The 13,664-nt window shown below is 50.7% G+C and overlaps 4 protein-coding genes across 4 annotated transcripts; all 4 read right to left on the reverse strand.

The window, feature by feature from the left end:
* Window positions 1-37: 37 nt before the first annotated feature.
* NFIA_036620 (acyl-CoA dehydrogenase family protein) lies at window positions 38-1,568 on the reverse strand (the record flags this gene model as incomplete). Its single annotated transcript, XM_001265986.1, has 4 exons — window positions 38-847; window positions 907-1,119; window positions 1,185-1,430; window positions 1,494-1,568. 4 exons carry the CDS (start codon window positions 1,566-1,568, stop codon window positions 38-40), a joined length of 1,344 nt encoding a protein of 447 aa, XP_001265987.1.
* Window positions 1,569-2,411: 843 nt separating this feature from the next.
* NFIA_036630 (Spo12 family protein) lies at window positions 2,412-2,982 on the reverse strand (the record flags this gene model as incomplete). Its single annotated transcript, XM_001265987.1, has 3 exons — window positions 2,412-2,517; window positions 2,589-2,678; window positions 2,822-2,982. The coding sequence occupies 3 exons, from the start codon at window positions 2,980-2,982 to the stop codon at window positions 2,412-2,414; spliced, it is 357 nt and encodes a 118-aa protein (XP_001265988.1).
* An 839-nt stretch (window positions 2,983-3,821) lies between these two features.
* Window positions 3,822-6,356, reverse strand: NFIA_036640 (Sad1/UNC domain protein; the record flags this gene model as incomplete). Its single annotated transcript, XM_001265988.1, has 1 exon — window positions 3,822-6,356. The coding sequence occupies one exon, from the start codon at window positions 6,354-6,356 to the stop codon at window positions 3,822-3,824; it is 2,535 nt and encodes an 844-aa protein (XP_001265989.1).
* Window positions 6,357-7,724: 1,368 nt separating this feature from the next.
* On the reverse strand, window positions 7,725-9,665 carry NFIA_036650 (putative serine/threonine protein kinase; the record flags this gene model as incomplete). The annotated part of the gene is made up of 1 exon (XM_001265989.1): window positions 7,725-9,665. The coding sequence occupies one exon, from the start codon at window positions 9,663-9,665 to the stop codon at window positions 7,725-7,727; it is 1,941 nt and encodes a 646-aa protein (XP_001265990.1).
* Window positions 9,666-13,664: the final 3,999 nt, after the last annotated feature.

A 13,664-nucleotide genomic window follows, 5' to 3' on the forward strand; every position in this document is an offset into this window, starting at 1 on the left:
TTTATCCGATTATTTTATATCTACGCCCGCCAGCTCATCACAGATGACTCTTGGGCTTCTGGAATCCACTAGCCAACAGCAACCGCTCCGCCTCCTCCTTCTGGTACTTGAGCTTGGCGACAATGGCGTCCTGGCGCGACTTGTTCTCGCGTCTACCAAGCTGCTGCAGGTGGACCTCATCGGGTCCGTCGGCGATGCGCAGCGTCCGGATCATGGCCCACAGATTGGCCAGGGGCGTATCCTGGCAGACACCGGCGGCGCCGTAGGCCTGGACAGCGCGGTCGATGACGGTCAGGGCGGTCTGGGGGACGAGGACCTTGGCCTGGGCGATCTCCATGAGGGCGGACTTGGCGTCGCCCTGGTCGATCTTGATGGCGGCGTTGAGGACGATGAGGCGGGCGGCGTCGATCTCGATGCGGGACTTGGCGATCCACTCGAGGATGACGCCGTGGGCGGACAGAGGCTTGCCGAAGGTCTTCTTGCGGTCGTCGTTGACGCGGGCGATGAGCCACTCGAGGGCCTTTTCGGCGGCGCCGATGGTGCGCATCGCGTGGTGGATGCGGCCGGGGCCCAGGCGGCCCTGGATTATCTCGAAGCCGCGGCCCTCTCCTAGGACCATGTTCGAGACGGGCACGCGCACGTTGTTGAAGGAGATGTGGCCGTGGCCGTGCGGGGCGTCGTCATAGCCATATACGGTCAGCATCCGGTGCACGGTGATGCCGGGAAGTCCAGCGGGCACGAGGATGACGGACTGCTGGCGGTAGGGGTCTGGGTTGGTCGGGTCGGACTTGCCCATGACCAGGTAGATTGCGCAACGGGGGTCACCAGCGCCGGACGACCACCATTTCTATCGACAATTGGTCAGTATGGGTGCTGTAGGGAGAAAGGAGAGAAACGTCTACGTACCGATCCGTTGAGAACGTACTCATTGCCTTCGCGCCGGATGTTCAGCTCAATGTTTGTGGCATCACTCGACGCAACATCAGGCTCGGTCATGAGGAAAGCAGAGCGGATCTTGCCCTCGAGCAGAGGAACAAGCCACTGCTTCTTCTGCGACTCATTGCCATACTTGGCCAGCACCTCCATGTTACCGGTGTCAGGGGCAGAGTTATTCGTCGCCTGAAAATCCACCAGTCAGCACCTCGATCATCACTCTTTGCAAGTATCCGACTCAAGTCACCCACCTCAGAAGCAAGTTTGCTCTTGCCGAGATACTCGGCCATCAGACCATACTCCAGGTTACTGAACCCAGCACCCTGGGAAAAGTGGTTCTTGGGCAGGAACATGTTCCACAGGCCCAGCTTCCGGGCCTTGGCTTTGAGCTCCTCTAGCACAGCCGGGGTAGTCTGCCATCTCTTCTCACCTTCGCCGAGCTGGGCCTGGAAGACAGCTTCGGCGGGGATGCAGTCTTTCTCGACGAATTCTTCAACCTGAACGCCGCGGCAAGTATTAGAATAGCCCTATCCAGGGTAAAATGTGAAGAGACAACGTACCAGGTCGAGGACCTTCTTTGCCCGGTCGCTCACAAAGGGTTGAGCGATGGGGGGAATTCTTGTGGAGGCGGACATGTTGTGTATGTGGTGGATCAACGAAAAAAGAAGGGAATCTAGCAATCTGCTGTGGACTAGAAAATGTAAATCCGGACACAATAAGCAGGGGAAAATAGACGATTATAAAGTTGAGCAAGAGTGTGAAACTGACAGGATCATACGAGGGTCGAGATGGAGCTGATTGCGGAGTACTCGCAGTTTGCGGAGAAGCAGCCGAGCACTCCTTTTGAACCTCGGCTGCCCGCCGTTCTCACCGACTGGAGGCTGCAGACTCAGAGAGTGATGCTGTTACGAGGGAGATGGAAGCAAACCCTAACAATGAACTGAAAGACTATTTGTCAACCGATAGTTGGTTAGATTTTACGGTATCAAGGGGTTGCAGCATGGATGTTGGTCCGAGGTTCGATCGGTTTACCGAACATTTCCAGAGAGATGAATCCATAACCGACATCGGCCATCAGTATCAAAGACAGCGACATGATCTCATTATTTTCCCAAGCTAACATTATGCATCGTCGATACAGAGACAAAAGACCAAAAAAAGAGACACAAGTCCATTCCCAATTCCTCTAATATCCCACATAATCTCCGTATGAACCCCAGACCAGAAAAACCAAGCAACCAGAAACCCAAAGACAACAGTGTTAGCCTTACAATGTCAACCAATCGTAACACACAGGCACTGCCCATGGTTATCGAAAGATGGTAGATGCGCGAAGCAGAGGACTCGAGACCGAGGCAGTCATGCTATGTATGCTCCCTTTTCCTCTAACGATGCGACCAGCGCACGAACATGGGGAAAGGGTTAAAAATGCAACACCTTGCCCTCTGCTTCACATCCTATCGAGTGATTGACCATGTCTAGGCCGTACTGTCATCTCCAAGCTTCTTGGTGTTATGTTCCGCAGTGTTCTGCTCAAAGTTCTTCTTGCCCAGTTTGGCGAAGAGCGACTGAGGCTTTCCAGCACTGTACGCATGTCTGTTAGCATCATCTTCCAAGATAAATTGATAATATTCAGACTCAAACGGGTGACCTACTTCTTGAACCGCTTCCCCTTGAGATCGCTCAGCTTCTTCGAGCAGGGACTCATGATATCATCCGATGGAGAAACATAGCTCGCTTGGTTCCTGTCCGCAAATTCTAGTCAGATATGTCCTTCAAATATCCCTTTCAACCGGATAAAATGCTCGAGTTCATGACCAGGACAGAGTTTTCTGTCCGTCGCATCCCTCCAGAGAAATCGGATCTCAGGCACCTCGGGATAACTCACTTATCTTCGTTCTGCAGTTTACCCTGGAGAACTGACCGATGGTACTCCATCGAGTCCAAATTCGCCGACGCGGACTTGAGATCGTTCACTTTGTCCTGGTTTGCAGCGAGGTGGGTGTTTGTTGACCGGTCGGCCAGAGGGGCGGTGGGTGTGGAGTCCATTGTATACAAAGGGGCGGATTTTTCAGATGCGCGTTCAGCGTTTTTGTTTGTGATATCAGAGAGCTTTCAGCAGGAGATTATAAACCTGTCCTGAGTGTAGATTGTGGAGATGATTGCAATGGCAGGGAAATATGTAGAATGAATGAATGACCTTGGATGGAAGAAGAGATGGATAAGCAGAGAAGAAAAACCGTGTTGATTGTTGTCATGGCAACTACATCTGCCACGGGGATCTCTGGCGCTGCTATGCTTGACATCATATGCACAGAAACGAGAAGACTTGACAAGAATTAAATAATACTTAAGTATCGATATATGTCAGGCTGGTCATCGTCTGTCATTCAAATTATAATCATAATGGTATCTAGACGCATGAATAAACATAACACAATAGTATCAGTACAAGTGTACAACCGCCCATGTCCTATACATCACTCCTAAACGTACACAGATGAAAAAAAAAGATATACTAGTCATCCACTGCTTCATCTGTTGTTTTACAGAGTACTGGTGCAGAATAAAGAAAATAGGAGCCACATGAGGCCAGAGTGTTCCCCAGTCAACGTCGGTTGGTTGATTCCGCGCAAGGCCTGGTGACAAAGAGCTGGATTAGCGTTCAGCTGAAAGCGAGAACTCAGCTTGTAAGCCAGCGCCTCAGGAATGGAAGGAATTAGCATTCCGGACCGCCGAAATCTGCAACAAAGAGAGTTTGTGACTCCACAGCCGGCCATTGCCCGAGAGACAGCCGTTTGTCCTTCGGACAATGCTCCCCTTATGACGCTAGAGGTCATGTCGAGCACCTCGAGCCGTGTCGCTGGTCAATAGGAGGGTGGTTGTGCTCACACCTCCATGGATCCGGATGCCTCTGAATCTTCGTCGTCGCTGTCTTCGCCACTCTTCAAGACAGGAGGGCTGCTTTGCGACCGGAACTGGGGAGGTTCGATGTCTGGCAATTCAAGATCGCCAGGGGATGGTGATGATTCTCGTTTCTTTATCGACTCCAATGGTACTGATGTCTCTGAGGTTGGCGTTGGCGGCGAGTATGCGATAGTGGGGCTCGGCGCACTATCCTGCGTGTCGTCCGTAATATTCCTCCTGTGGCGACTTCGATATGAGGACGTCGGCCTGGTAGAACTGGGACTCATGGAGGGCGAGCTAAATGGTGGAGATGACGATCGTAAACTGTAGGATCGAGACACCATGTTTTGCACGCTGGGGAACTCCATATAGCTGCTCACTGCACCCCGAGAAAACAAGACCAAGCCAAAGCAGAAGAGGACCATGATGCTTTGAATCACAGCGACTCGCTTCTGGAAGACAAGTTCATCTGCGAGCACACCCAGCTGCGCACTTAAGGAGAATATCTCCTGGTGATATTGGATGCGCTGAGTTTCAAACTCCAGCGCAACCGTCTTCCAAACCTGATCATACTGTTCGCGGAACTGTCTCAGTTCGTTCAAAACAGTCACGTTCAGATTTTCCAGAAAGGTAGATGTTTTCGACAGCTGACGCTTCTCGACTTTACTAAATGCATCGCGCAGGATCCGCGACTGCTCCTCAATGTACAGAAGAGACAAAGTCGAGTTCGACTCCAGCATTTGCAGTCGCTTGTTGACAGATTTGAAGAACGACTCTTGTGTAGTCGGATTAGGTGATGGTGGTTGAGTTGCAGAAAATTTGGCTGAGTCTACTGGAGGAACTTGTTCTTCCTGGGATGAGGCTGTAGATTTCTGGTCTGCTTCCGACGTGGTATCGTGCTGCACAGGCTCAGACATGATTGCCGTCGAAGCGGGAGAAGAGATACCGTCAACTCCGGACTGTCCAGCAGATCGTCGAGCATCAGGTGCGAATTTGGTACCATTACCTGCACCGGGCACAATAGGCACAGAGTCCTCCGGTCCCGGTGGCGTGGTGTCCGTCGAAGGCGAGTCATGTTGAACAGCTGCGTCAGCTCTTTCCTGGCCAGCAAGTCTCGTCGGTGTAGCCTGCGCACTGCATGTCTCTGAATCTAGATAGTTTGCCAGAAGCCTCTCCAGCCCTTGTGCTGGGTTCGGGGAAGTATCCTGGAGACCATCCTGCAGTTGCCTGCCCATGCCCTCACAAGTTTCCGCACCAACATCAGACGAATTCTCGGATGACTCTGCAATCTCCGCATCAGTGACGGCATGGTCCGGCTCCAATGTCTCGTCAACAATCTCATCGTCAACTCGACTAGCCTCGCCATCATGCTTGTATTCCTCCAGCATAGTCGTTCCATGGACGCGTATGAGACTCAGCGGGCAGTAGAACTCGTTTCCGTAGTGCGTCAGAAACTCAATCTTCAGATATCGAGCCCAGATCAGCGGGTTCTCCACCGCGAAAGCTTGAACTTCGCGGGTATTCCTGGCTCCAAAAACCCCCAGTTCTCTCCACTGGTCCGGTTTGGCCGGGTATCGATCCGAGACACTGACCCGGAAGGTATGAAAGATGGAACTGAAGAACTCGTAGTTCGCAAGAACCACAGTATCCACCAAGATATCGTCGCACAGCTCGAGAATCAGAAACTTATTTTTAGCCCGACACTCATTAAGCATGTAGCTGTCTTTATTCTCGATCAGCACGGAAGACGAGCCCTGACACTCGGGGTTGGTCTTGAGCACCGTAGCAGCGCAGTCAAAGGAGGCGTAATTGAAGCGCTCCTTGCACGTAGTCCCAGCGTCTTTCCTACGCGAGCTGCCTGACCGTATAACCCCAGGAGACGGGGCACTCCCATCTCCACCAAGTCCGCTGTCCACCGACCCTGCGCTCTCCCCCACCTGCACCCCCGAGCCAAATGACGGCGGTCGCGCGGCCTCTGGCGCGTCAGCACCGAATCCACCAAAGTCAAGCTCAATCTCCGCGTCTTCTCCAAGAGAATCCAGAGCGTTGCTGATCCCCGTAGGCCGTCGTCGGCTCTCGTTCCCTGTCACGCCACCCCGCCGGTTGCCCCCCACATTCTCCGCTGACTGGCCAACCTTTGCCAGATTCTGCTTCTTCCAATCTTCAAAGGAAAGAAACTTGGCATTATCGAGGGGCGAATCCGTGTCCTGCTCCTGCTCCTGCTCCTGGCCAGGGTGTTGTTGTTGAGCCGCATGGCTGGCGGTGCTGGTTGGCGACGAATTGTCTGAAATAGTAGACACCGTAACAGAAGGTCCCCCAGTGACCGTAGTGCCTGACCTACTCCAGCGGGTCTCGATGCAGACCGGCCACCGAATAAACTCGGCCTCAGTATCCCTCCAGCCCCTTGCCAGGCATAGTGGCTGTGAGTGCTCCCGTGCCGCTTGTCCAGCCGTAAGCAGGGCGAGGGCGGCCAAATGAATGAGAGATGCGCCCGCACATCGGCCCCAAAGCATCATGCACACGATGCTGCAGAAGGGAAAAAAGGGTATGCTCAAGTCAGAAGCCGTTATCCGCTAAACTTTCTGCTAGCACGCTTGACCCTAAAGTCGCCACTGATAAAGGGATGTCGGAAGATATTATGAATTAGTCGACTAGATCATATTCGTGGTGCGTACATTGCCGTCTGTATAATGCATCATGGCGTTAGCGCTCCGGAGAATAAAGTGAAAGTAAGAAAAAGAAGGCTTATCAGTACATGGGCTTTACCGCGTGCATTTGGCCGCGCTTGCTTGGGCCAGTTGTCGCAAAGAATGAAAGAAGATCAAAGAAAGAGGCATGCAATGCAGGTTTCCCGAATACTGCTTTCCTAAAAACGATGACCAGTGTTAATTTGACATGTCCGAGCGAAAGAATGAAACTGTGTCCACAACTGCAGCCCGTGCAAAGGATTTCGTCCTGCATCAGGTCAAGGTGGCTTTCTGCGGGTGTCCCCAATCGTCCAACAGTCTGTGACCGCCTTTTCCACCCTCGTCACCGCCTCGAGAATGTTATCGCGATGGAGTATAGGTAGGGTAAGGTAGCTACGTGCACAGGCGGGGATTCATTTCTTTAACCTGAATTACTAGAGTAATTAATCAGAGGAAGAAACGATTCACGAGAAATTGTAAATTCAGGACTATTCCTTGGGATTATTGTCCACTTCACAGCCTACCTAATCAGCTGTTCCACCTAGCTCGCTACATACAGTACAGTGCATTGGCTCTTTGAAGGAACCAACAATAGACAGAAAGTGGAAGAGAACAATAGTCGCTAAGCTTTTCCTTTTTTCCCGCTTTTTCCTTCAGACTCGTGCAGAAGATTCAATGAATAGCCGGCGACGAACGTAAACCATCCATCACTCTCGCCATGCATCATCGCTCCTTGCCCCTGTGCCATTGCCAAACCGTCACAAATTGCACCTTTCGATGTTGAAGAGTATGTGAACACATAATGTTGAACTCGAACAGAGCACCCAACCTTCTTGGAATATAATCCCAATGGTTCATTTGCTGATGAGTCACTTTTTGAACCGCTCGCCGCCACCGCTTGCATGCTCCATAGCGAGCTATAATATACAGGAATAAAAAGACAGACATGACCACGCGCTCCAATGCCGCGAACAAGAAATTCTATCTATGAGAGTGCGCTTTGTTTTTCTCAATGGAGAATAGGAGAGAGGCGAGTAAAGTGTAAAAGAGAAAATCGAGAAAGGAAAGGAAAAAAAGGTGACGTATATAGGTTTTCTCTGCTCTTCTTCCAAAATGGATGAGACGGAACAACGGGACGGGAAGACATTGGACACAAGGGGAAAGACGATGCTGCTGACGATAATGATGGTGATGACCTTAAAGGTGAAGGTCGTGCCAGCCACCCACAAGATCAAGATCTTCGTCAATGCTTCCATCGTAACCGCTGGGAGTGAAAGGTTTGACGGCCTTTGGAGATTCCACGGCATCACGGCGCTTACCCTTCTCCGGGAACGGGCGGCGGCGACGGTCCTGATGCGCGAGGTTATCTTTCTTGGCCCAAGATCCGTAGTCGAATCCGGACGAGCCAAGGCCCCAATCCTTTCGCCAACTCATGCTGTTTGAAGACTTCGGCTGGCCGAGTGATCTTTCTGTAGGTTTGTAATTTCTTCTTCTGTCGCCTAGCGCAGCCCACTTGTCCAGGTTCGACTTCTTGGGTGAGCTTTGCGAGAAGCGAGGAGCTGAATTCACAGCAGGAGTACCAACATCGGCGAGAGGTGACTTGGCAGTAATGTCGACGGGCTTGGTGGAAGGCGTCTGTTGCGCAGACGACCGAGCATTGAGAATCGAGGACGACTTGGGCTCACGAAGCCCAGTCGCGGGAGTAGGAATATCCATACCGCTGCTCTCATGGCTCCAGCTACGCGAGTTCGCCTCATGCCTCTCTTGGAAGACGACATCCTCATGTTCGAATTCCTCATCCTCGTCCCAAAGGTCGCTCCAGCTCTTCGAAATCTGGTCGTTCTTGTTCCGCCCAAACACCATGGATAGAGAGGGTATCGGTTTGGCTGCATGGCTCGGAAGAGAACCTGTGATTGGCACAGGATCCGAAGGAGGTGGGTACCTAGGGGCAACCGGGCGGAATGCAGTAGACTTAAAAGATTCACCCAAGGCGGAGTCGAGAACGGATGCCATAGATGGAGTGCCCTGATGAACGGAGAACCAGGAAGTACCAGCAGTTTCCGAGGCAGGGAAGAGGTCTTCGGAGTAGCTCTCGTTGTCGGGGATAGCAGACAGCTGGCGGATGGCTTGTGGCGGGCTGGATTGCAAAGCTTTGGCCCAGGGGAAAGAATCGCCTTGGTGTGCAGATGCGGTTTGAACCGAGGGGGTTCGGAGAGGCTCGCGGTTGGCACTTGCAGGAACAACCTCGCGGTCGTCGGTGCAGAAATCGTCCAATACCTCATCATCGGTAGTGAAGGAAACCGCCCGCAACAGGGCATCACGGACACCGGCAAGCGAGCGTTTCTCAGGATCGATGGCCAAGGCAATTCTCAGGATCTCAAAAGTATCCTGGGACATGTTGGTGAAGATGTCGAAAAGAGACTGGCGATCACGAACGTAATCCGCGAAGAGGATGTCCGATTCCGTGGGAGTTGCAAAGGGATTGCGAGCGAAGAGGACATTGAGCAAACAGATGCCAATCGCCCAGATATCAGCCTTGGCAGGCGAATAGCCATTAGCACCCGGGTCGTACTGTTCGGGGGCCATGTAGCGGTCGCTTCCAACGCACGCTTCATGGCACCAAGCAGCACGAGTTGCCAAGCCAAAGTCACCGAGCTTCATTGTGCCGTCCTGCGTCAAGAAGATGTTCTCCGGTTTGATGTCACGGTGGTACATGCCATTCGAGTGAAGGAACTCAACAGCACTAACCAGCTGCAGCATGAAATCGCGAACATGCTCCGTCTCCAAGGGACCGCGGTTGAGCCGAATTGCTTCATAAAGATCGCCGTTGGCGCAGTACTCCAGAACGAGGTACAAATGAGCCTCCGTCTCGAATGAGTGAATAAGATTCACGATATTCGGATGGTGGGCAAGGCGCTTGTGACAATAGAGCTCTTCAAAACGATCGTCAATGGCAAACGGAGCCGATGGATCATCGGATGGTGCCTTGGTCAAACACTTGATGGCCACATCTTGACCGGTCTTGGTATCTGTAGCGAGAAAGACCATACCAAAGGATCCATGGTTCAAGGGAGCCACGGACCTAAAACGACCATCCAAGAGCTGGCCTTTGACAAAGTTGTTCTTCAGGCAATCCATGACTGATGATTTGGATAGGACGTTCGTTTGAAAAAAGGTAGGCGGTCCGTTGGAAGAGAGGATCGGTGGCGGTCCGTGAGAGCAGTCTCTTTAGACAAATGAGGAAAGGTCGATCAGGAAGTATGAGACCTCTCGGAAGGCCAATGCAGAACAGAAAGCAAGAAAAAAGCAACCAGGCTATAAAATATGATCAAGAAAGAAAACCAGGTCTGCAATGCCAATAAGACCTTGACCACCGAAGAGGACCAACGAATAAAGGGAACAGAAAGGAATCGAAGAGATGAAAAGTGAAACACCGATTGTTGACTCAGACTTTCATATAAATACCGGAGATGATAACAAAAGGGAAAGATGACAGTAGGCGCAGGGCGCGGTTCAGAGTACCCAGGGAGGGTTTGACGAGGCAAGGAAATAGTAAAGACCGTTATTGGTTCATCTGTATATCGTTTCACAGAATGAGTTGAATCGGATGAATAAAGAACGAGTTTCGAGTGAACGGCTATGTCCGGCAGAAGGACACGAGAGATATGAGGTGAGAAGAAATTGAGACGATAGAAACGCTGCGTGATATCGTAACTTTAATGCCAAAGTATAACAAACAAGTGTCGTAACTTATAAAGCTGCCTTCGAACACCAGGCTGAAGGGCGAGGAAGATGGTGTGACTCAGAAGCCGAGGATTAAAAAGTCATGAGCTCCGGAGGGCGTACGATGCAAAACTTGCAGTGGTGAGAATTGGTATATTAAAGGGCCAGTTAGAAGGCAATGGACAACTGTTATCAGGTGTCTCCAACAAAGTCGAAGAACCAGATATCAGCACCCGGCCCCGGTTTGGCGGTGATTGGCAGATAGCGAGGCAGATCTCACGCTCAATCAAACCGATACCCTCACGCCCAGTATATTTGTTGCAATGTAGCACGGTTCTGGAGTGAATTGCAAGTCGCAGAGAGGGTTGGTCTCAAATGACTTCTTATCCGTGGTTGACTAGCGGTATGAGTCACGGTAGCTGGAGGTGTTCGGGAGGCCAAAGAGACGATACAGCGGTGAGTGAGAGGAGCTCGAAGCAGACAAGACGAGTGCACCTGCTCAGAACAGATGAAGAACTGAAGACCTGATCTGATTTTAGGAATTAAGAAGCACTATCGAGTCGCAACGAGTTGAGGTCGAGAAGGAGGTTGGTGAGGGTTGTGGTTGATCGGGATAAGGATGAGTTGAGCAGACGGTCGGTCGGGAGGCAAATTAGGTAGGTATGTAGGTAATGGCGGACGGACAATTTAAATGTTTAGGTGGGTTCGAATCGATGATGAAGAGGAAGAGTAGGAGGAAAGAGACGTCGGATGGAAGATAGAGATGGGAGAAGAAGAAGAAGGAACAGGACCGGACTAGGAGTATGGACTAGGGAAGACGAGGCGATAGGGATGGGGAGAGGATGGATAAGGAGATTGCGGGTACTGTATGACTGAAACTATTATAGACCAGCGATGAGCAATAATGTCAGGTTGTTGGGCCGGGTATGGTTATGTAATAATAAGGGAGGAGGGGTGGGAAGCAGCAGGCAAATACTTCCGTTACCTAAGGCAAAGACCGGCACCCCGGAACCTTTGGGGAGCAGGAAGTAAGGTAACAGGCCAGTACAGAAAGCGGCCGAACGAGCGCGAAACGTCCTGTGACTGGACGACATCGAGGTGGATCCATTAGTGGATTCCGTCTGAGCCAATCTGCTGTCATACTCTTCATACCAATACGTCGCCCTCGTGGTAACTGGTAAGGTAGGTAAAGTATCTTTAAATAACGAGGTAACAACAATACGCGCGAAGGGGTGATCTCCGGTCGGCCCACCCTTCCTGATTGCTGGCAGATGGGCGCAGGTCGAGCCTGTTTTCGGAAATGGGCCCACACCCCCCTGAATGATTCATCCTATGGACAGGTAACTACAGCAAGTTCCCATCCTCGTCATCGTCACTATCATCTCCATTATTATCTTGGAGATCCTCATTATTAGGACAATGGAAACAAAAATGCAAATCACTAGCTCCAATATTGAGTCTTAAAGTAGTCGTTGAGAAAGGATAATGGATTGTTGGTCCCCTTTGGCCACATGACGATGTATCAGTCCGTAGCGTTCCAGTAATTAAAATCATTAATCACCCAGGTACTCGAAAGGAATTAGAATCCTCCAGGCATTCCTTAGCACTGTCGATTGATTCAACGAGTCTTCTGTAGCCTGCCTATGCATAAATTCGAATCAGGGTCATTAGGCTGCGACTTTCATGATCAGTTTGATATGCTTATGAATCTGCTACGTTTGTCCCAGACTCCCAGGACCAGGTGTACATTTGCTACTTGGATCAGCGCTTATGCATTGGAGATAACAGAGTTGCTTGTTAGACCTACTGTGGAGCAGCTAAAGAAGCATAAGGTAGTTACCTATTATTCTGACTTGATTCTTTGTTAACTGAGTTTCGCAGCCGTGGTAGGCTGGACAGCAAATCAGATATGCCTGGAAATACTCCGTCCATCGTATATATTAGGTACCAAGTAATCAAAGGGGACAACGATGCTAACTAAGTTCCTGCAGGTCCAAAGACTAAACAAGGTCTTAAGAGGACCTTTCATTAGAATGATAGAAAATAACTACCTTGGAAGCATGAATAGTTGGTATCTCACAGACACCATAATGTATAACCACTTGGCATTTCTATCTTCATTTGCAATTGCACCATAGCTTCCATCTTGAGCAATGGCTTTTGCCATCAAGGGCTGCTGAGTATGGATAAACAATGATGTGGGAGTCGATACTGGGCGAGACCCTCGGTGGTGAACCAGTCAACCGGATGAAGGAAGGCGATGATGCATCACGGGCACCCCCCAGTAAATCCCCTCACCGATGGCGGAGCAACGGTGGCGGTAAGGCTACTCCATTTTCGGCTACATGCACTGCCGCTACTGCAATCTGAACCAATAAGGAGCCGCCGAATCGATACTAAATTCAGGCTGCATAGCGCCACACCAAATCGGACAGCGCAGTGACCAATGATCACTTGGCTCGAGTGTCTGAGACCTGAGGAGGCCTGGGGGAGTCAAGGATAAGGTAATTATCATAACTCTCTCATAGAGCCAAAAGCTTTCAAAGCATGGGAAACGTCATTACAGGAACAGATGTCAGCATTTAGCATCATATTATTAAGGATATTTTCATTGATATCCCTGTCGTACCTGTCTAGATTATATCATCATTAATTAAAGCGAAACGAGCGAAGATCTATGGGTTGGCCAGTATTTACTATGTAGGGACATGTACCTGGATCATAACAATAAGATTTGCCTGTGAACGGCCCCGGCTCAGATGGTCCCAGCACTGCTTATACAAAGCAATACCCCCTGTGTCGCACAACTAATACCTGATCTGCGCAATCAACGTTGAACAGCCTTTGGCGCGCGGGATTCTCAAACACAAGTCATGCAATCATGGAATTGTATCAATTTGCGGGGTTTTCAAAAAGCAATTACACCCGAGAAACCAATGTATCAGATTTCAACAGCAGCGGGCGGGACACTTGACACATTCAGCAAAGAGGGAAGAATAACAATGCATGGTCGGTCAATCGCAATATTCAACTGGCTACCGCTCTTGTCACTGTGAAGACAACAATCTCAACTCGTCGTCAAGGAAAAGGACCAAAGAAAAACGGCTTGACAGTGGCTGGCATGCATGCTGGATGCACATGCCTGGCAACAGCTGGCAGAGGAATGGACGGACTGACTTTCCATCAAAGTACGCAATCTCGGCGGTGAGAGAGCGGGAGAAGGGCAAAAGGCCCTTGAGCTGCAGCCTACGTTAGCCCAAGCTTGACCGCTTCATTTATGTATGCATGTGTCTCTACGCAGTAAAGTGTAGACTTTTTTGACCTTGCAGTTGGCGTTGCGTGTTTCTGGATGATGCACCTCCTGTTGTTGCCCTGAGACCGGCTCACAAGGTACAGTGTACAGCACAGCAGACT

The sequence above is a fragment of the Aspergillus fischeri genome, genomic scaffold (genome assembly GCF_000149645.3).
Source record: "Aspergillus fischeri NRRL 181 1099437636247 genomic scaffold, whole genome shotgun sequence".
Classification (NCBI taxonomy): Eukaryota; Fungi; Ascomycota; class Eurotiomycetes; order Eurotiales; family Aspergillaceae; genus Aspergillus; species Aspergillus fischeri.